This window comes from Entelurus aequoreus, linkage group LG24, assembly GCF_033978785.1.
Source record: "Entelurus aequoreus isolate RoL-2023_Sb linkage group LG24, RoL_Eaeq_v1.1, whole genome shotgun sequence".
NCBI classification, from domain to species: domain Eukaryota; kingdom Metazoa; phylum Chordata; class Actinopteri; order Syngnathiformes; family Syngnathidae; genus Entelurus; species Entelurus aequoreus.
This window is the reverse complement of record NC_084754.1, coordinates 11,598,823-11,620,944: the sequence shown is the minus strand read 5'-3', so window position 1 is coordinate 11,620,944 and position 22,122 is coordinate 11,598,823. Positions and strand designations below refer to the sequence as shown.

At 39.6% G+C, this 22,122-nt stretch overlaps 1 protein-coding gene across 1 annotated transcript in view; it reads right to left on the bottom strand.

Annotated features, from left to right (window-relative positions):
- tspan33b (tetraspanin 33b) overlaps positions 1-22,122 on the bottom strand; it is a 72,240-nt gene that overhangs the window by 24,246 nt on the left and 25,872 nt on the right. The window contains exons 3-4 of the mRNA XM_062035783.1: positions 14,765-14,892; positions 14,536-14,610 (exon numbers count right to left, since the gene is read on the bottom strand). Of these exons, the coding sequence (XP_061891767.1) occupies positions 14,536-14,610; positions 14,765-14,892 (203 nt within the window). The remainder of the gene's footprint in view (positions 1-14,535; positions 14,611-14,764; positions 14,893-22,122) is intronic.

Below are 22,122 nucleotides of genomic sequence, written 5' to 3'. Positions count from 1 at the left end.
TGACAAGTTATGTTATCAAAGATCTATTTACATTTTAATCCTCAATTGCAAGTTCACTAAATTGTTCGGAATGTTCGACAGATCTTCCCCCGTCGGTTTCCTTCTTGCCACGTGCTGCCGTGTGCTTGGGGACCCGACATCATCTCCCAATGTCATTAGTGGCAAAGTCTCCTTCAAGGGATGTGTTGAAACGGAGCACTTGGATGTGCTTTGAAGTGCCGGAGCATTTGAATCATTTAGCGAGGAAGAGGATGCTGGGAGGCTTGTTAAACTGCACTGTTTAGCAGCAGGCAGTCCAAGGGCTGGGCTGGGCAGGGGGCTGTTATAGGCACAGTTTGTAATTGAAGGTTTGGTGATCAAATATAAGATATTGTTAATGAGAGAATGAATAAGAATGCCAGCAGGTATGTTTTCATATTCCGGCTAATAACTCATAGCTAACTACAGAAGCTGCAAAGGAAAAAGCAGATAGTGTTCTGCCTCCCTTTGGGGTTTCATGCAATCAGCTTGTTTGAGGCTTAAAGACGAATGCCACATCACAGTCCATGTATATTATCTACTTAATGCTGCCAACTGTGTCTCGTATCCAACCGAAATGGGACACATTTTGTCCCGTGGGCCTACAGTAGTACCTCATCCTCTACTTACAAGCTTAATCGGTTCTGTGACGACGCTCTTAACCAGAAATACTTGTTTCTCAATTTAACGTCTCTAATTAAAATGAACTGGAATGTGCTTGGCCCCACAATGGCTTTTGAAAATAAAAACAAACTTTTTTCGATAAGAAATATTGCATAAAAAAAATACAGAACTACAGTGGTTATTTTTGGTTATTTATTAATAATGTAAAAGCCAAATTACATTAATTTATTTTCTTTTGTTATTTTACATGCCAAAAATAGGGTCTCGTACGTTTTACTCCAAAGCTGGCAAATAATTCAATTCAGTTAGAGTCAAATCATATCGATCAACTAAAAATGGAAAATAACAAATGTAATACAGTTGTCCCTCGTCAATCGTGCTATAAATCTTGCGGATTCACCATACTAGATTAAAAGAAGGAAAACTGTCCAAAGCAGCATCGGTCTAAAATCCCTCCTCATCTTACAAACCTCGTTTCCATATGAGTTGGGAAATTGTGTTAGATGAAAATACAAACGGAATACAATGATTTGCAAATCATTTTCAACCCATATTCAGTTGAATATGCTACAAAGACAACATATTTGATGTTCAAACTGATAAACTTTTTTTTTTTTTGCAAATAATCATTAACTTTAGAATTTGATACCAGCAACACGTGACAAAGAAGTTGGGAAAGGTGGCAATAAATACTGATAAAGGTGAGGAATGCTCATCAAACACTTATTTGGAACATCCCACAGGTGAACAGGCAAATTGGGAACAGGTGGGTGCCATGATTGGGTATAAAAGTCGATTCCATGAAATGCTCAGTCATTCACAAGCAAGGATGGGGCGAGGGTCACCACTTTGTCAACAAATGCGTCAGCAAATTGTTGAACAGTTTAAGAAAAACCTTTCTCAACCAGCTATTGCAAGGAATTTAGGGATTTCACCATCTACGGTCCGTAATATCATCAAAGGGTTCAGAGAATCTGGAGAAATCACTGCACGTAAGCAGCTAAGCCCGTGACCTTCAATCACTCAGGCAGTACTGCATCAACAAGCGACATCAGTGTGTAAAGGATATCACCACATGGGCTCAGGAACACTTCAGAAACCCACTGTCAGTAACTACAGTTGGTCGCTACATTTGTAAGTGCAAGTTAAAACTCTCCTATGCAAGGCGAAAACCGTTTATCAACAACACCCAGAAACGTCGTCGGCTTCGCTGGGCCTGAGCTCATCTAAGATGGACTGATACAAAGTGGAAAAGTGTTCTGTGGTCTGACAAGTCCACATTTCAAATTGTTTTTGGGAACCGTGGACGTCGTGTCCTCCGGACCAAAGAGGAAAAGAACCATCCGGATTGTTATAGGCGCAAAGTTGAAAAGTCAGCATCTGTGATGGTATGGGGGTGTATTAGTGACCAAGACATGGGTAACTTACACATCTGTGAAGGCGCCATTAATGCTGAAAGGTACATACAGGTTTTGGAGCAACATATGTTGCCATCCAAGCAACATTACCATGGACGCCCCTGCTTATTTCAGCAAGACAATGCCAAGCCACGTGTTACATCAACGTGGCTTCATAGTAAAAGAGTGCGGGTACTAGACTGGCCTGCCTGTAGTCCAGACCTGTCTCCCATTGAAAATGTGTGGTGCATTATGAAGCCTAAAATAATACAACGGAGACCCCCGGACTGTTGAACAACTTAAGCTGTACATCAAGCAAGAATGGGAAAGAATTCCACCTGAGAAGCTTAAAAAATGTGTCTCCTCAGTTCCCAAACGTTTACTGAGTGTTGTTAAAAGGAAAGGCCATGTAACACAGTGGTGAACATGCCCTTTCCCAACTACTTTGGCACGTGTTGCAGCCATGACATTCTAAGTTAATTATTATTTGCAAAAAAAAAAAAAGTTTATGAGTTTGAACATCAAATATCTTGTCTTTGTAGTGCATTCAATTGAATATGGGTTGAAAAGGATTTGCAAATAATTGTATTTTGTTTATATTTACATCTAACACAATTTCCTAACTCATATGGAAACGGGGTTTGTAGAACTCACGCCAGCGAGTGAAAGCCGGCCTATGTTGATCCTTAACTGTCCTTTTATCCGGGTAGCCTCTCTTTTTCTTTTGTCTCCTCAGACAAAACATTTTTCTTTTTTTTGTTGTTTTGCAGCTTCGGCCATGATAGCAGTAATTCTAAATAAGAAATACAAAAATAATATAATAAAACCGACTTTCGTCTTTGTAATGAATGGGAAAAGGGGAAGTGACGTATGCCGTAAAGCAGGCAGGGATCCTGCCCCTTTACTCAAAGATGCTTAGTGCCAGGGAAAGCATAGACCCCCTCAGGCCATGACAGAGGTGTCATTCAATTAGTGTAAGTCGACGTATCATCCCTAAAGTCATGAAAATATTTTATGAAGGTTGAACAGTTACTTAGTGCTGCTTTAATGACAACATCAATTTCTTTTGATTGCTTAAAGTTGACCACTAGTTGCTCCGTTGAAGCAGAATCCCGTTCATCTGGTTCTCCTGTCCACTTCTCTAACATAGGATCGAGAATGGATGCGCAGCTCTGCAATGATGATGTTATTCTGTCCTTTATACTGATCCGTCTCCTCCTTGATATTCTCTAAGTTGGTGTTATTTTGTAGCAACTGTTGCCGCAATGCTGCATTCTCCTCTTGCGGGACTTTCAATTCCTGCCTCGCTGCTGTTGTTGTTGTTCCTTGTTGTAGGACTTTCACCGCATGTCTTACTGCTGTGGAGTCCTCCTGCAGGACTATCGTCTCTTTTCTCACCGCTGTGGTTTCCTCTCTGAGAATCTTCACCTCCTTCCTGAACCTCTTCATGTCTTCAAGAAATGCCGTTCTCAAGTTGTCTATTGTCAATTGTAGCGCACGGTTATCTGATTGTTCCGCCCTATAATCTGATCTTGCTGCTGCCTGGCAACTTTAATTATTCTTTCTTTGCAATACTTTGTAGAGCTGCAAAGTTATTTGTTCACAATGCAAGATGTAATAAAAATCTTTATGCCAATTACTAACAGGTGCCTTGGGATTTCAGTCCGTATTACGGTAATCTAATGTTTATATTTTACAAGAAAGACCTAGCCTACCTCAGGACTATCGGGTTCTTACCACTGTGATTCACTGTCAATCACACACTAAGAATGAGAGAAACCGATGTGTCTTAGGGTGGATATTGAGCTGAGAAAGAACCCCTGGAGTGCAAACAGGCTTGTTTTGATTCGCAAAAAGTTTTTCTTCGAATAATGTTTCTGCTCACGACGCGCTTCCCACAAGTCCTTGGGTCTAAAAAGTCGTGGGAACTATAAAAAAAAAATTGACAAGCCAAACTGTACCCTTTTACCGACAGCTAACCTATACACTTAGAACAAGCACCAGGCGCTATGCAGTAGCTGAGGGTGACTCATTAGCGAAGGCGGCTTACTACACTGACTCTCTCACCCCTGCTGATAAACACGTACCCAGTGGAACCAGTGTGTATCCTATTAGAGTGTGGTCATCGTGCCAAGAAAAGACCCCTGAGGTTTGCACAGACTTTTTGATTAGGCAAAAATGACACGGTCAAAGAAGGCTCGTGTTCCGAGAGCAACGTTATACTCGGGTTGCATTTACTTTAGTAGTTCTGTACTCTGACCAGGGGGAAACATTTTTACCACCTGAGATGTAACGTCCATCCATCCATCCATCTTCTACGCTTATCCCAGGTCGTGTCGCGGGGGCAGCAGCCTAAGCAGGGAAGCCCAGACTTCCCTCTCCCCAGCCACTTCGTCCAGCTCTTCCCGGGGGATCCCGAGGCATTCCCAGGCCAGTCGGGAGACATAGTCTTCCCAACGTGTCCTGGGTCTTCCCCGTGGCCTCCTACCGGTCGGACGTGCCCTAAACACCTCCCTAGGGAGGCGTTCGGGTGGCATCCTGAGCAGATGCCCGAACCACCTCAACTGGCTCCTCTCGATGTGGAGGAGCAGCGGCTTTACTTTGAGCTCCCCCCGGATGGCAGAGCTTCTCACCCTATCTCTAAGGGAGAGCCCCATTACCCGGCGGAGGAAACTCATTTCGGCCGCTTGTACCCGTGATCTTGTCCTTTCGGTCATAACCCAAAGCTCATGACCATAGGTGAGAATGGGAACGTAGATCGACCGGTAAATTGAGAGCTTTGCCTTCCGGCTCAGCTCCTTCTTCACCACAACGGATCGATACAGCGTCCGCATTACTGAAGACGCCGCACCGATCCGCCTGTCGATCTCACCATCCACTCTTCCCTCACTCGTGAACAAGACTCCAAGGTACTTGAACTCCTCCACTTGGAGCAGGGTCTCCTCCGCAACCCGGAGATGGCACTCCACCCTTTTCCGGACGAGAACCATGGACTCGGACTTGGAGGTGCTGATTCTAATCCCAGTCGCTTCACACTCAGCTGCGAACCGATCCAGTGAGAGCTGAAGATCCTGGCCAGATGAAGCCATCAGGACCACATCATCTGCAAAAAGCAGAGACCTAATCCTGCAGCCACCAAACCAGATCCCCTCAACGCCTTGACTGCGCCTAGAAATTCTGTCCATAAAAGTTATGAACAGAATCGGTGACAAAGGGCAGCCTTGGCGGAGTCCAACACTCACTGGAAACGTGTCCGACTGGCACTGATCATACAGGGAGCGGACCGCCACAATCAGACAGTCCGATACCCCATACTCTCTGAGCACTCCCCACAGGACTTCCCGATGCTGTAACGTAAAGAATATAAATAATGAAAATATGTCAGAGATTCTCTGATAGAATATAATTAATTTTGAGAATGAACGCGAGCACCTGTGTAAATATGTCATGTTTCATAGTAGGGCTGTACGGTATACCGGTATTAGTATAGTACCGCGATACTAATGAATCATATTCGGTACTATACCACCTCTGAAAAGTACCGGTCCGCAACCCCTTCCGCACCCCTGTCGTTGTCATGTTGTGTCATTGCTGGTTTATGAGCAGACGAGCATGTTCGGCAGCGCACAATCACGGAGTACAGTGTTTCCCATAAACTGCCAAGATACCTGTGGTGGTGGGGGCGTGACTATGGGCGTGGTCACCATGACATAATCGATTAATTTGCATAATTTACTACAATGATATGATTTTCTCTAAAAAGGCTCAAAAAATGTATACTTACTAATTAATAATAAGTTTTGTTTTAAACGTCCTTCCATCCATCCATCCATCCATCCATTTTACAATATAATTACAACAGTTTATGTACATATTTATATACAGATTTGAACAATAAGTTATTCACTGAAATATATTTATAAATTGTGGTTCTTACAAAAAATATATCTTATAAAATATAAAAGCTAAAATGTCTCTTAAAGCTCTGCCCCTTTAATTAGTGCATACTAAATAATTTAACTTTAGCCTACTACTACAACCATATTATTTACCAGCAACATAAAGTGAAACAGAGGCAGAGGTGTCCTGCCACAGTCAGTAACAAATAAACAGAAAACAGTAGTGGTCAAATACAAATAAGGCAACAAGAGAAGTATCCTACACTTCTCTTTTGTAAAGTAAATCTGAATAGCCGATATGGGCATCTACATCAACTATATGATTTGTCTGAGAAGCTGGACAGGACAAAAAAATATATATATATATATTTTTTATTTATTTATTTGTGGCGGACGTAATTCTTTCGTGGCGGACCGCCACAAATAAATGAATGTGTGGGAAACACTGGAGTAGTTACAAACAGACACCGTGTGTAGACAGAAAAGGGAGAACGGACGCATTTTGGCTTAAAAACCAACGATAAAGGTGAAGTTATAACACTGAAACGCCCTCAGGAAGAGGTGCTTTAAGACATGGCTAGCTAGCTAGCGGCTAAAGTCCAGCCCCAGTCTGCAGTGTTTTAGCTACTTCTAAATCACTAATCTTCGCCTCCATGGCGACAAATAAAGTATCATCCCTGCAGGACACAAGGAATAGCTAAACATGCTTCATTACACACCGTAGCTCACCGGCGTTAAAATGTAAACAAACACCATTGGTGGATCTACACCTAACATCCACTGTAATGATATCAAGTACAGGCACGTATCTAGTCGATACTACCTTGATAACATCAATATTTTTTGGTATCTTTCGTTTAAAAAAAAATTATATTATGTTTATAAACTCCCTGGACACATGAAGACTTTGAATATGACCAATGTATGATCCTGTAACGACTTGGTATCGGATTGATACCTAAATTTGTGGTATCATCCAAAACTAATGTAAAGTATCCGAACAACAGAAGAATAAATGATTATTACATTTTAACAGATGTGCAGATAGAACATGTTAAAAGAGAAAGTAAGCAGATATTAACAGTAAATGAACAAGTAGATTAATAAATTATTTTATACCACTTGTCCTTAATAATTTTGACAAAGTAATAGAATGGAAAATGACACAATATGTTACTGCATACGTCAGCAGACTAATTAGGAGCCTTTGTTTATTTACTTACTACTAAAAGACAAGTTGTCTTGTATGTTCACTATTTTATTAAAGGACAAACTTGCAATAAGAAACATGTTTAATGTACCTTGATATTGTTTGTTAAAATAAAGTCAATAATGCAATTTTGTGTGGTCCCCTTTATTTAGAAAAGTATCAAAATGTATCGAAATAATTTTGGTACCGGTACCAAAATATTGGTATCGGGACAACACTATTTGTGTGTTATATGTTACTACATAGTATACACCTGAGGCTGATCGACATGTACAAAATAAAATGTGTTCAAAATTTAAGTTGTGGAGCCTAAAAACAAATGTGCTCTATATATTTCTGTTCCTGACCTTACATTTAACTGTTATTTTTGGATGATTTTCACTTAACTTTTTGTTGGGTTTTGCCTACCATTTCCTGGTTTTGGTAGCCTGCGCTAACGTCATATCCGGTGTTTTGCTGCATTGGTGGGGTTGGTCTTCTCACTTTTGTTCCAGGGAGTCCACCTACATGTGAACCAAGATCCATCCCTGAGGCAGCCTCCATCTGCTTATATGGTTCGGTTCAGCATTCAGTAGTTCGGGACCAGGTTGACTCTTAAACGTAATATTGGTTTTGAACAATTTGGAAGACAAAAGTTGTAGAAGTAGCTGATAGTCTTAAAATGCTTTTCAATGGTGCCTCAATTTACGGGTGCCCCAACATGAGGATTTTGAGGTAAGAGCAGTTTCTCAGATTTTTCTTATCCCAATATCACCCCCGTTTTATCCAGTCTTCATTGGCATCCCGTTAAATTCCGTATTGAGTTTAAAATTCTAATCCTGACATTCCGACATGGTGGGGCCCCTCAGTACATCACTGACTTGTTATACCCCTACTCTTCAGGGCGCAGCCTCCGGTCTTCAGGCCAGGGACTTCTAAAGATCCCGAAAACTTGTTTTAAAACCTGTAGAGACCTGGCATTCCGGGCTATAGCTCCCAGACTCTGGAACAATTTGCACCAGTCCCTTCGTGATCTTGACTGTGTTGAAACTTTTAAGAAACATTTGAAAACTTCTCTTTTTAGTAAAGCTTTTATTTAATGCACCTTTTACTATCATTTTTAATCCACTTTGTATCCTTTTTATGATGTTGCCCCTGTTGTTTTAAATTGAATTGTTTTACTTCACCTATGTTTTGTACAGCGCTTTGTGATTTTATCTGTGAAAAGCGCTTTATAAATAAAATGTACTTACTTAAAGTTGCGAGCATACATTTGAGTTACGCTACTTGTTGGAGGAGCTGAACACCATAAAATCCACCCCAAAATATCCGTTATCACTTGCTCGTATTATCTTATAGCTATAGAGATCACCATAACTTTGTTTTCCAATCCCTGTAAACCATTGGCAGAGGTCCAGCTTGTACAGCCTTTCTGCCAAAATCTGTTGAGTCTTGCCCCTCCAACCACGGCTCGGCTTCCTGCCCACACTGGCCCTGGGCCTGGTGGTCTGTTGCTCCGCTATGCTCTGAACCGGCGGTGCCCTGATCGTTTAGTCCTGCTACTGCCCGGCATAACTAGGAATATCTGCTTTTTCAGCGCCATTTCAAGCTGATAGCCAACAGCCACACTTAGGGACATTGTTAACACTCCCAAAAACATTTTACATGGTAAAATTGTAGTGTTTTGGGGGGTAAAGTCAAGATAGGTTGATTGGCCCTAGTGTGTGAATGTGAGTGGGAATGTTGTCTGTCTATCTGTGTTGGCTCTGCGATGAGGTGGCAACTTGTCCAGGGTGTACCCCGCCTACCGCCCGGATGCAGCTGAGATAGGCTCCAGCCCCCCCCCCCAAAAGGGACAAGCGGTAGAAAATGGATGGATGGATGGAAGTACGGATTGAATTGATTTCAATTCATTTCCCTGGGCCGCATTAATTTGAGATACAAGTGTTTTGTTATAAGGTCTCTCATAGAATGAATGTGTTCGTTCTTGAAGTTATCCTTAGTTACATTTTTTATTTATCATATTTTCTATAAACAAACCCCGCCCACTCTGCCCCACTCTGTTCGTGCCCGGTTTGCAAAAGCGCAGATTCTAACCATTGGAATCATTTCTATCTATCCATCCATTTTCTAACGCTTGTCCCTTTCGGAGTCGCGGGGGTGGCTGGAGCCTATCCCAGCTGCATTCGGGTGGAAGGCAGTGTACACCTTGGACAAGTTGCCACATTTCTACAGTTTGAAAACATTAAAATGTTAATTATGTTATATTATGCCCAGGTTGACCAGTTAACTGCCTTTTTTATGCGGTTTTGCAAGACCCGTGTCACGTGACTTCAAACTTGACACCTCATAGGCTGGTTCTGAGACAGGATTGATTGCTTCAGTCTTAATTTACCGGAAGCAGATAATTTTTCGACACTGAATTTTTCAGCACTGATTTTTTTACACTGAATTTTTATACACCGATTTTTTTACACTGAATTTTTATACACTGAATTTCAAAACATTGAACTTTTAAACACACATTCTGCTAACAAATTTGTTTTCAGTGAAATTGTCAGCATATATTGATGTAAAAACATCTCTTAACAAAATTCAAACGCAAAAAAATCGGGTAAATTAATGTCATGTCAAATAAAAGCTTTCGTAATAAAGACACAAATAACCCCAATAATTCTGACTGCATGCTTATATTTCATGCCAAATTACCACAATATAGCATCAAGACAATGACCACGAGTGAACACATGCTGCGTAAAAAAGAACTATCATATTAATAAAACACAAACAGCTCACTTTTCCTTTCTTTTTGTCAATATACCTAAACACTAATTGTAAAGTGAATTATATTTAGCGCTTTTTCTCTAGTGACTCAAAGCACTTTACATAGTGAAACCCAATATCTACATATTTTTCAGCTACATTTTAAACCAGTGTGGGTGGTGCTGGGAGCAGGTGGGTAAAGTGTCTTGCCCAAGGACACAACGGCAGTGACTCGGATGGCGTTAGCGGGGATCAAACTGTTTCGAGCTGTTTTAAATTAAGCAGGAAATATTTCTAGGTAAGAATTTATTTTATTGTATTGTGTTATTTAGTTGTTCTGCACTAAAAACAATGATTGAACAATATTTTTGTTTAAGAAAAGTAGAAATAAAAAAAAGTGAAGCAAAACACACACACTGTCTAACGTTTGCAGTTAAATTGCTTCTGATCAACAGAAATGTGTGAAACAAATCTTTATTGGGTTACTTCTATATCGTATTGTGAGTATTTAATATCTTGAGTCCTATATGTATTCTTAAACTTAGACTGTATTGTATCGTGAGTTGACCATTTTTTTAATACACCTACTATGAAGTAATATAGCATCAGGATAACAGCTGAAAACTAATGCTGTCAATTTGTTTTCTACAATTCTCTTTCATGGTAATTTAATTACATGCCTATAAAAGACAGCATTAAAAAGTATTTGATGAGGTTGAGTTTCCATTTTACAGTGTCAGAGAGTCACTCGTTTGGTGTTTTTGGTTGATAATACTGAGTGGCTAATTTGTTTTCTGCAATGTTGGAAAATGTTACTTGTGTCAAATAAAATGCATTATAGTTCTGCTCAGGGCTAACTCTTCTCACTGGCCGCAATCAAGCTGCCATTAGTGTGTCTTTTGTTGGTACAAAGAACATATTTCAGGGGAAACCAAGGACATATCAGACAACCTGATTCCAGACAGCAATTACAAAAATATTAGCAACATTTTTCACTGCCTTGCCTTCACTGCCAAGGAATCTAACCACAAAGCCTCCAGAAAAGGTCCTCCGTGCACACCAAGACCGATTTTTTATTTATTTAAATGAAGCGTTCCCCAACAATACGTCTGCCTACAAAATATCCCCTTACCCTTCTTCCATGCTCTGTTTTACCGCAGTTCATTAGGACTGCTCGTAAATTGCATGTTGGATGTTACAGAAGGTCAGTGCAGGAATCTATGAAAATACAAGCAGGAGAGAAAAGCCACAAGGAAAAGTGCGCAAAATTTCTGCACGACACTGCACAATAACCTTTGATGCAAATCACATGAGGCAAATTTCATTCTGTCTGTCTTATTGAGAAACAGCGTGCCAGTCTGATTACCCTCTGCAGCGTGCAATATTACATTAATCCTACTCTAAATGATACACTTTGTATGTAAAACCCAACTACCTCAAGCACCCATTTATTATTACACAACATCAGTCCCAACAATGGCTCCATAAAAAAAGTACAAAAAAATTATATTGAGCAAATGTTTTTTGGGGGCCTCTGACTTGGAATTGTCCGAAAAGAAAGTGAGTAACGCACGGCAAGTACTATAAAGATACACTATATTGCCAAAAGTCAGTGTTTCCCACACATTCATTTATTTGTGGCGGCCCGCCACGAAAGAATTCCGTCCGCCAAAAATAGATTTTACGGCTTTTTTTTTTGTTGTTTTTTTTGTCCTGTCCAGCTTCTCAGGCAAATCATATAGTTGATGTAGATGCCCATATAGGCTGTTTAGATTTACTTTACAAAAGAGAAGTGTAGGATACTTCTCTTGTTGCCTTATTTGTATTTGACCACTACTGTTTTCTGTTTATTTGTTACCGGGTACTCCGGCTTCCTCCCATCTCCAAAGACATGCACCTGGGGATAGGTTGATTGGCAACACTAAATTGGCCCTAGTGTGTGAATGTTGTCCGTCTATCTGTGTTGGCCCTGCGATGAGGTGGCGACTTGTCCAGGGTGTACCCCGCCTTCCGCCCAATTGTAGCTGAGATAGGCTCCAGCACCCCCCGCGACCCCGAAGGGAATAAGCGGTAGAAAATGGATGGATGGATGGATGTTACTGACTGTGGCAGGACACCTCTGCATCTGTTTCACTTTATGTTGCTGGTAAATAATATGGTTGTAGTAGTAGGCTAAAGTTAAATTATTTAGTATGCACTAATTAAAGGGGCAGAGCTTTAAGAGACATTTTAGCTTTTATATTTTATAAGATATATTTTTTGTAAGAACCACAATTAATAAATATATTTCAGTGTATAACTTATTGTTCAAATCTGTATATAAATATGTACATAAAGTGTTGTAATTATATTGTAAAATGGATGGATGGATGGATGGATGGACGTTTAAAACAAAACTGTTATTAATTAGTAAGTATACATTTTTTTAGCCTTTTTAGAGAAAATCATATCATTGTAGTACATTATGCAAATTACTCGATGATGTCATGGTGACCACGCCCCCACCGCCACAGGTATCTTGGCAGTTTATGGGAAACACTGCAAAAGTATTTCACCACCCATCACTTGGCCAGCCCACAGGTGTATAAAATCAAGCACTTAGGCATGGAGACTGTTTCTACAAACATTTGTGAAAGAATGGGCCGCTCACAGGAGCTCAGTGATTTCCAGCGTGGAACTGTCATAGGATGCATGCCACCTGTGCAACAAATGCAGTCGTGAAATTTCCTCGCTTCTAAATATTCCAAAGTCAACTGTCGGCTTTATTATAAAATAATGGAAGAGTTTGGGAACAACAGCAACTCAGCCACGAAGTGGTAGGCCACGTAAACTGAGAGAGGAATCAGCGGATGCTGAAGCACATAGTGCAAAGAGGTCGGCGACTTTCTGCACAGTCAGTTGCTACAGAGCTCCAAACTTCATGTGACCTTCCAATTAGCCCACGTACAGTACGCAGAGAGCTTCATGGAATGGGTTTCCATGGCCGAGCAGGGTTTGGAGGTTGCCAGGACAACGGTACATTTCGGACTGCTTTGTGCCGAGTGTGAAATTTGGTGGAGGAGTAACTATGGTGTGGGGTTGTTTTTCAGGAGTTGGGCTTGGCCCCTTAGTACCAGTGAAGGGAACTTTGAATGCTCCAGGATACTAAAACATTTTGGACAATTCTATGCTCCCAAACTTGTGGGAACCGTTTGGAGCAGGCTCCTTTCTCTTCCAACATGACTGTGCACCAGTGCACAAAGCAAGGTCCATAAAGAAATGGATGACATAGTCTGGTGTGGATGAACTTGACTGGCCTGCACAGAGTCCAGACCTGAACCCAATAGAACACCTTTGGGATGAATTAGAATGGAGACTGAGAGCCAGGCCTTCTTGACCAACATCAGTGCGTGACCTCACCAATGCGCTTTTGGAAGAATGGTCGAACACTCCTATAAACACACTCCGCAAGCTTATAGAAAGGTCCTGGGTTGGATCCCCGGGTTCTGGGTTTTTCTATGTGGAGTTTGCATTAACAGTTTAGTGGGTTGACTCCGGCTTCCTCCCACCTCCAAAAACATGTACCTGGGGATAGGTTGATTGGCCTTATGAATGTTGTCTGTCTGTGTTGGCCCTGCGATGACGGTGTACCCCGCCTTCCACCCGAATGCAGCTGGGATAGGCTCCAGCCACCCCTGCAACCCCGAGAGGGACAAGCGATAAAAATGGATGGACGGATGGATTTATGTAGCACCCCTTATTGCAGTAACTTGTTTACTTCAGATGCAGTCAGTAGTCATTTGTTTTACTTTTGTTATACTACTGGTGTTCCTCAAGGTTCCATTTTAGGTCTTCTCTTTTTCATCTTTCTAGCTATTCAACTGGTGGTTCACAAGTTCAGTTCAAAAAGTCAAAGAGATGAGCTCCGACAAGCTTTTTTGCACGAGGTCCTTAAAAACAGGAGAGCGCTCCTGTAACTCTGACAAAATAGACAACAATCAAATGTCTGTCGAGGAGGATGGTTCTACGGCGTATACAAAATAAGACTAATAGTGAAGGTAGAAACCTCACGGTCTTTAGCGTTCCGATAATTTGGTTAGACGCTTAGTGAATCTGTAATGCCAATGCTGCATATCTGTCCTTGATCTGGCCGTTTATAAATTCATCACCAGTGAAATCATACACTAAATACTCAGGGACTCAAATCCTCCAACTTTACGCACCAATACACAATGGACATTGAAATAATGGTACTAGGCTCAAATGATCCCAATCATAAAACACATATTAACTGTACAGGCAGTGTTTTATTTTTCGTAACTGTTCATTCTTAACTGTTTTTCTCTTCTGAGGTTAGTCTCTCCACATGAATACTTAGCACAGCTCTGCACATATTTTTTCTGTTTACTTAACGAACGCAAACCACTTTCAGTTCAGATCAGTTTTGCGTGTGCAATCAAGTTTGCACATATTTAATACATGCAAACCTTTAATAAATCAGGCCCTTTGTATTGGATCTCAGTTGATTATGCAGCTGCCAGGAAAAGTGAACATAATAAAACATAACCCAGCTTTTATAGTTGCTTTTGCCGAACTAAACCATAAGTTCAAATGCTTTGCATTATTGACTTCATGTTGTGGACAAATCACAATAAGAGACACTTACCTGGTCTGCGTAGAAAAAGCCCAGAATCGCTATGGCCAGCTGGGTGAGGAAAACCAAAGTCAGACTGAAGGAGAACTGAAAGCAGAAAAGACGAAAGTGACAAAACAAAACTGACGGATTTGTCAATACAGAGGAGATGAAAGACCTCGTCTAGGATTAAATTGAAGCTATCTGAATGAGACAGCAGCTATAGCGTCAATATTTGTGATGTGTCAGGTATGAATGTTACTGTTTTGAGGAGGCAAATGTTTTCTCGGAGGGCTCCAACACAGCCACAGAAAGTGATGAAGAACATGACCACCCCCACTACAATTAGGATGACAGCTGGGTCGATCAGGAACGTGTCCCGCACCGTGTCTGGCGAAAAGACAGAAACCGGATAGACCCTGGTTATAGACAGCAGCACTTTGTTATTTCCACACACTACTCTCACTCGCTCTTTTTTTTTTGCAAGCATGCACGCAGACCATGTTTCATTCTAGCTCTTTCTCTCTGTGCATGAGATTTGTTCAGGGTTAGGAAGGACAAGTGCAATCAGTGAAATGAATCCAGGTCAATCTTTTTTTTTCCCCCGCCTATCAAGTGCATATGAAATAGTATCTGAATGAAATACAAAAACTGCTGCAGGCAGTCAAGAGAAAAACATTACTGAGGCATGTCAGATTTTTACGATCTCATTCTTATTTGAAAGTTGTGAATTATATATTGTGGACCTCAGCTAACTGAACAAACTTCAATGCAACATATTAAAATGAAAGATGTATTGTCAAGTTCGCCACAATAATGTAGTACCTCAACCCATCCATCAGTGTTGGCACAGTGTTAACACACTTATTGTGTCTTTCTACGCATTGAAAGAGACGTTTTGTTTACCGCATTTACCGAACTATAGAGTTGAGTTTACCTGCCTCAATGCTTTCAAGGAGTTGGAAGGGGTGAAACTGGTTTTAAATTGAAGATGTCATGAAATAGCAAATGTCATTGATCATATTGATTTTGAACACTACGTGCACACAAGAATGAAGGGCATTCTTACTCAACAGCCATACATGTCACACTAAGGGTGGCCGTATAAACAACGCCAACACTGTCATAAACATGTGCCATATTGTGAAACCATACTAAACAACAATGACAACACATTTCGGGAGAATATTTGCACCGCAACACAACATTAACACAAAAGAACAAATACCCAGAATTCCCTGCAGTATCAACTCTTCTGGGACGCTAGACTATTTTATTTGGTACAGGGTGTAATTAGTGTGACCAGTAGATGGCAGTCAAACATAAGAGATAAGTCTCAAGTAAACAACACCAACATATTAAATGTTCCATTGAAAATATAGAACAATACACACAGCGCTCAAAAATCTATTATCTAGTAAATGTTTTAGTGCCATTTCTAATACAAAGTAGTGTAAAGTTCTTACTTATATCTGTCAGTAAACTCGCCATGAAAGCGCTAAAACATACCGGTGTAGTGAGTTTACATTATTCACCCAAGGAACTTTAGTTATTAAAGTTCCATCCATCCATCCATCCATTTTCTACCGCTTATCAATTTCGGGGTCGCAGGGGTGCTGGAGCCTATCTCAGCTGCAATCGGGCGGAAGGCGGGGTACACCCTCATCGCAGGGCCAACACAGATAGACAGACAACATTCACACTCACATTCACACACTAGGGCCAATTTAGTGTTGCCAATCAACCTATCCCCAGGTGCATGTCTTTGGAGGTGGGAGGAAGCCGGAGTACCCGGAGGGAACCCACACAGTCACGGGGAGAACATGCAAATTCCACACAGAAAGATCCCGAGCGCAGGATCGAACCCAGGACCTTCGTATTGTGAGGCAGATGCACTAAAGTTCCGGTCGGATGGCTTTTCACGGGACACATTTCCGGAGTGGTTGTTTCCCGATGAGGAGATGCTGCTCCGTTGTTGATTTAAGTAAAGTCTGAATGTCATTAAAACAGTTAGCTCCATCTTTTGACACATCTTCCACTCCCGTCCTTGCAAAGATGACGGGGAGAAGACGCTGCCGAAGGTGAGCCACGTAAATAAGACAGCCCACAAAATGGCGCATCCGGAATCGACTGTCAGAAAGCGACTTGAAAATGATCTGTAAAACATCATCCATGCAACATTTTGACCAAAGAACCACCATTACATGTTATGTAGACTAGGGATGTCCGATAATGGCTTTTTGCCGATATCCGATATTCCGATATTGTCCAACTCTTTAATTACCGATACCGATATCAACCGATACCGATACTGATATATACAGTTGTGGAATTAACACATTATTATGCCTAATTTGGACAACCAGGTATGGTGAAGATAAGGTCCTTTTTTTTTTAAATTAATAAAATAAAATAAGATAAATAAATTTAAAACATTTTCTTGAATAAAAAAGAAAGTAAAACAATATAAAATCAGTTACATAAAAACTAGTAATTAATGAAAATTAGTAAAATTAACTGTTAAAGGTTAGTACTATTAATGGACCAGCAGCACGCACAATCATGTGTGCTTACGGACTGTATCCCTTGCAGACTGTATTGATATATATTGATATATAATGTAGGAACCACAATATTAATAACAGAAGGAAACAACCCTTTTGTGTGAATGAGTGTAAATGGGGGAGGGAGGTTTTTTGGGTTGGTGCACTAATTGTAAGTGTATCTTGTGTTTTTTATGTTGATTTAATAAAAAAAAACAAAAAAACGATACCGATAATTAAAAAAACGATACCGATAATTTCCGATATTACATTTTAAAGCATTTATCGGCCGATAATATCGGCCGGCCGATATTATCGGACATCTCTAATGTAGACCACAAGGAAGTGATTTCAATTTAGAAAAAAAATTAAATAATATGACTCCTTTAATGCGCCCTATAATCCGGTGCGCCTAATATATGAAAACAGATTAAAAATAGACCATTCATCGGCGGTACGCCCTAAGGTCCAGAAAATACAGTATATTTGCCGGGTCAAATTATTAAATATTTATTATTGGTCGTCTTCAAAGTAATGCACTTTCCGGTACAGTTCCTTAAATTTTGTTTCGCCGAAAGTTTTATCGATCACCGCATTTGTTTGCTTTTGTGTTATTTTTTTTAATGAATTAAGTAACGTTTATGACAACCTTTTTCCAAAGCACAATATAGAATGTGAGATACAACAGCATCATGCATACATTCATCATTTCTTTTCAAAACGGTTATAAAAAAGTGGGACCCCATTTTTATGACTTGATGGGTTCCCTGGGACCCCATTTTGAAGGATCCAGAGCGCCAACACGGCATCCATCCATTCATTTCTACCGCTTGTCCCTTCTGGGTCGCGGGGGAGGGGGGTCTGGAGCCTATCGAATTTAATTGTTTCTGGAACTTAAAGGTGGTGCTTGCAACTTCTTCACTGTAACATTTTTCAAAGCAAAACAATATAACAAGAACTCCACCGGCTAGCTTATGTTACCATTAGTGGTATAACAGAACACATTTTGGACTATTGTCTATATTTTTCAAAATAATACAGTTCATGTAATAAAAAAAATGATGATTGATGTCACTCACCCGGTCTCGTCCAAACGTACGCGCTGGGTGTCCAAGAGAAGCAACGTACAATTTTCAGTCTTGTTATGATAGAATAAACATTCAGTGACACCCGAAAGGGACAAGCGGTAGAAAATGGATGGAGGGATGACAGCTAACGCCAGCTGCCCAAATTGCTATAATTAGCTAACAACATTTAAAGCTAATGAGCATACGTCATTACGTAGAAGAAGCCGTGAGAGGGCGAGATATACGGTGTAAAATACAGTGGAAAGGTAGCGCCCTCTAGGGACCTGTGTAACTATTGCGAACGGCCCCTTTAACTCAAATATAAATACATGAATATCAATTTAATAGGTACTTGGCCCCCAAAACAGCACACATTTATCATGTAACATGCTTTTGAAAAAATACATGTTTTTGATCTGAAGTTTTGTATGAAAAACAATAATATTTACTTCCAACAACTACAGTAGTTTTATGAAGTACTGTAATAATAATGTACAGCATGTACCTTGGAGAGTGGACTTCTATGATATCTCCTAGTTGCTTCTCCATCAAACACATTGTCAGCAGCTTCTCCTTATTTTCATGGATAAATGTCAGCCATTTAGATATTATTTGAACACTCATGGCTGGTGCTGGACTCATTCTGCTTCAATATGGTGCAGACTAGCGGTGATTTCTCGTACTTCTTTGTCAAGTCGATTACACGCTAAGTCATGTTTTTTGATGATTTCTTTCTCTAATTCAATAGACATTGTCTGCTTCTTCGCAGCACTGTCCTTCACACTGCCCTTCTTTCCTTCCCACGGTTGGAAAACAAAGTTATGTCCATCTCTAGCTATAAGCTAATGCTAGCGAGTAGGACCAGTTGTTTTGGGCTAATCTTACACGGTTCACTGTAGGGTTGTACGGTATACCGGTAATAGTATAGTACCGGTACTAGTATAGTAGTAAGTTTCTTACAAGTATCATCCCTGCAGGACGAGGAATAGCTAAACATGCTTCACTACACACCGTAGCTCACCGGCTTCACAATGTAAACAAACGTCATTGGTGGATCTACACCTAACATCCACTGTAATGATACCAAGTACAGAAGTGTATCTAGTCGATACTACTATGATTACATCAATATTTTTTGGCATCACAAAATCTTTTTTTGTTTTTTTTAAATTTATATTATGTTTATAAACTCTGGAAATACGTCCCTGGACATATGAAAACTTTGAATATGACCAATGTATGATACTGTAACTACTTGGTATCTGCTCGATACCTGAATTTGTGGTATCATCCAAAACTAATGTCAAATATCAAACAACAGAAGAATAAGTGATTATTACATTTTAACAGAAGTTTAGATAGAGCATGTTAAAAGAGAAAATAACCAGATATTAACATTAAATGAACAAGTAGATTAATAATTCATTTTTACAGCTTGTGCCTCATAATCAACGTCCCACTGGGGTGAGTTTTTCCTTGCCCGTATGTGGGCTCTGTACCGAGGATGTCGCTGTGGCTTGTGCAGCCCTTTGAAACACTTGTGATTTAGGGCTATATAAATAAACATTGATTGATTGATTGATGATAATGGTGACAAAATAATAGAATGATAATTGACACAATATGTTACTGCAAATGTCAGCAGCCAAATTAGGAGCCTTTGTTTGCTTACTTACTACAAAAAGTAAAGTTCTCTCGTATGTTCACTATTTTATTTAATGACAAAATTGCAATTAGAAATATATGTTTAATGTACCATAAGATTTTTTGTTAAAATAAAGCCAATAATACCATTTTTTGTGGTCCTCTTTATTTAGAAAAGTATAAAAAAAGTATTGAAATACATTTTGGTACCGGTACCAAAATATTGGTATCAGGACAATCCTAGTTCACTGTGACATTTGCTACGCCAACTAATGGCGGGGACGCTTGTAACTCAAATGTTTTGCTTGTAACTTAAATCCTAACAATTAGCAGAGAGACAGCTCTTATCTCAAAACACTCTTAAGTTGGTACACTCTTGAGTTGAGGTGCCGCTGTACAAACTAAAAATGTTTTAATACTGTGCAAAGGTTTGTTTATTAATTATGAATCAGATTTACAAGGTGAAACTAATATACAGTTTATGAAAACTTTGAGATTTAAATCTTTGAAAATTTGGAGTTTTCACAAATGTAAGCCATGAAAAAGACTAAACAACAATGAATCATAGTGGTACCTCCAGTTTTTGTACAGGCCACTTTTTGTGTGATTCGACAAAAATGTTTGCCAAAACTTTGCCCTGTTTCCGTTAACAATGTCGGTTATTGTGCAGACTAACATTGCGTTTAACAAACTAGTCCGTTTGCCAACCTATCATTCTTAAAAATCAAGTGACACAGAATCCAACACGCTTTTTAATTGAGAGTGACGGCCAAATAATCGCCCTTGGGGCCAAAAAAAGTTGCGAGTGCCAGGTGAGAAATATTATTGAATTCTAGAAAGAACATGTGACTGTGGCGTTTGTTGACGGAGAATGAGGTACCACTGTAATTAGGGCTGCAAATCTCGATTATTTTAGTATCCAAGTAGTTTATGGTTTAGTATGTTCGATTAATCGAGTAATTGGATAAAACACACACTTTATAGCCTCAATGTGTATTTTAGGGAAAATAGTTGAAATAAATTATTTTTATGCTTGCCATATTATTCATTCTTAAATTTAAACTGACATTTCACTTTTAATATGTATAAATACAAATAACAACTCCTTGCTGATTGCCACCACGTACATATTGCACCCACACACCACCACTCTCATGTGCGCTCCATTGCATATATAAATGCATATACAGTATAAAGTTCCGGGGACACCATGTGGTCAATTATTTATTAGTTATTTTTTATTAGTTATTTTTTATTAGTTTTTAATCAAAGCAACATCATATGAATCAAAGTGTTTTTTCTAATCAAATTAATCGATTAATCGTTACAGCCCTAACTATAATTATTAAAAAACAGAAGACAATGAATCATCTAAGTAAAAATCTACATCAGTAATGCAATAGAAAAATATACTGCAGCCAAAATATGGACAAGTAAGTCTGAGAATCCTAGCAGCAGATAGAGATCCTTGCTGCATATCTTAAAATAAGTAATGTTCCGCGACAATTTCTCTCTAGGGACAAAAATTCAGTTTAGTTTCAGTTTATTTATTCATATAGCACATTTAAAAACAACCCCAGTTGGCCAAAGTGCTATACAGACATAAGAATTGAATATAAAAAAAATTGTGCAAGCAGTGTCACATGTACTTTTTAACATGGTAGGATGAATTAAATAGTACAATAGTAATTATACCTTAAAAGAAGTTCAAAGATATCAGATAAATATATTAAAATCCAAAAAAAAAAAAAAAAAGTATAAAACAAGAAATAAACAACAAAGATATCTTGCCTAAATGGATTTGAATGGTAGGAAGTAAAAAATAGTTTTTAGCCGAGAAATTGGCTAAGGGTCTGGGAAGATCTAATCGCGGATGGATGTTCCACAGTCTAGGGCAGGCCTGGGCAATTATTTTGACTCGGGGGCCAAATGTAGAGAAAAAAATGTGTCTGGGGGCCGGTATATCTATTTTTAGGAACACTAATACAAAACCTCACAATAATGTCTGATTGAATGCTGAAAACGTTATGACAGACCGCCTTAAAAAACGTAATGGAATTTTACATTTTTCTATGAACGATAAAACACTGAATTTGACAACATATGATGAATGTCACACCCCCTTTCCATCGACATATTTTACAATCAAGTGAAACGCAACAAAAATGCAACAAACAGTGAAATATGAACGCGAAGGGTTCAAAATAAACCCACCTAAAATGTGATATATCTGATATTTGCTGAACTTCCCCCAGGGATCCATAAAGTACTTTCTATTCTATTGTATATATCACTAAGCTTTAGAACTTTGTTGTGAAAATCTCCTTCCGCGTCTGTGGAAACGCTTCCCGCCCACACTGCTTGGT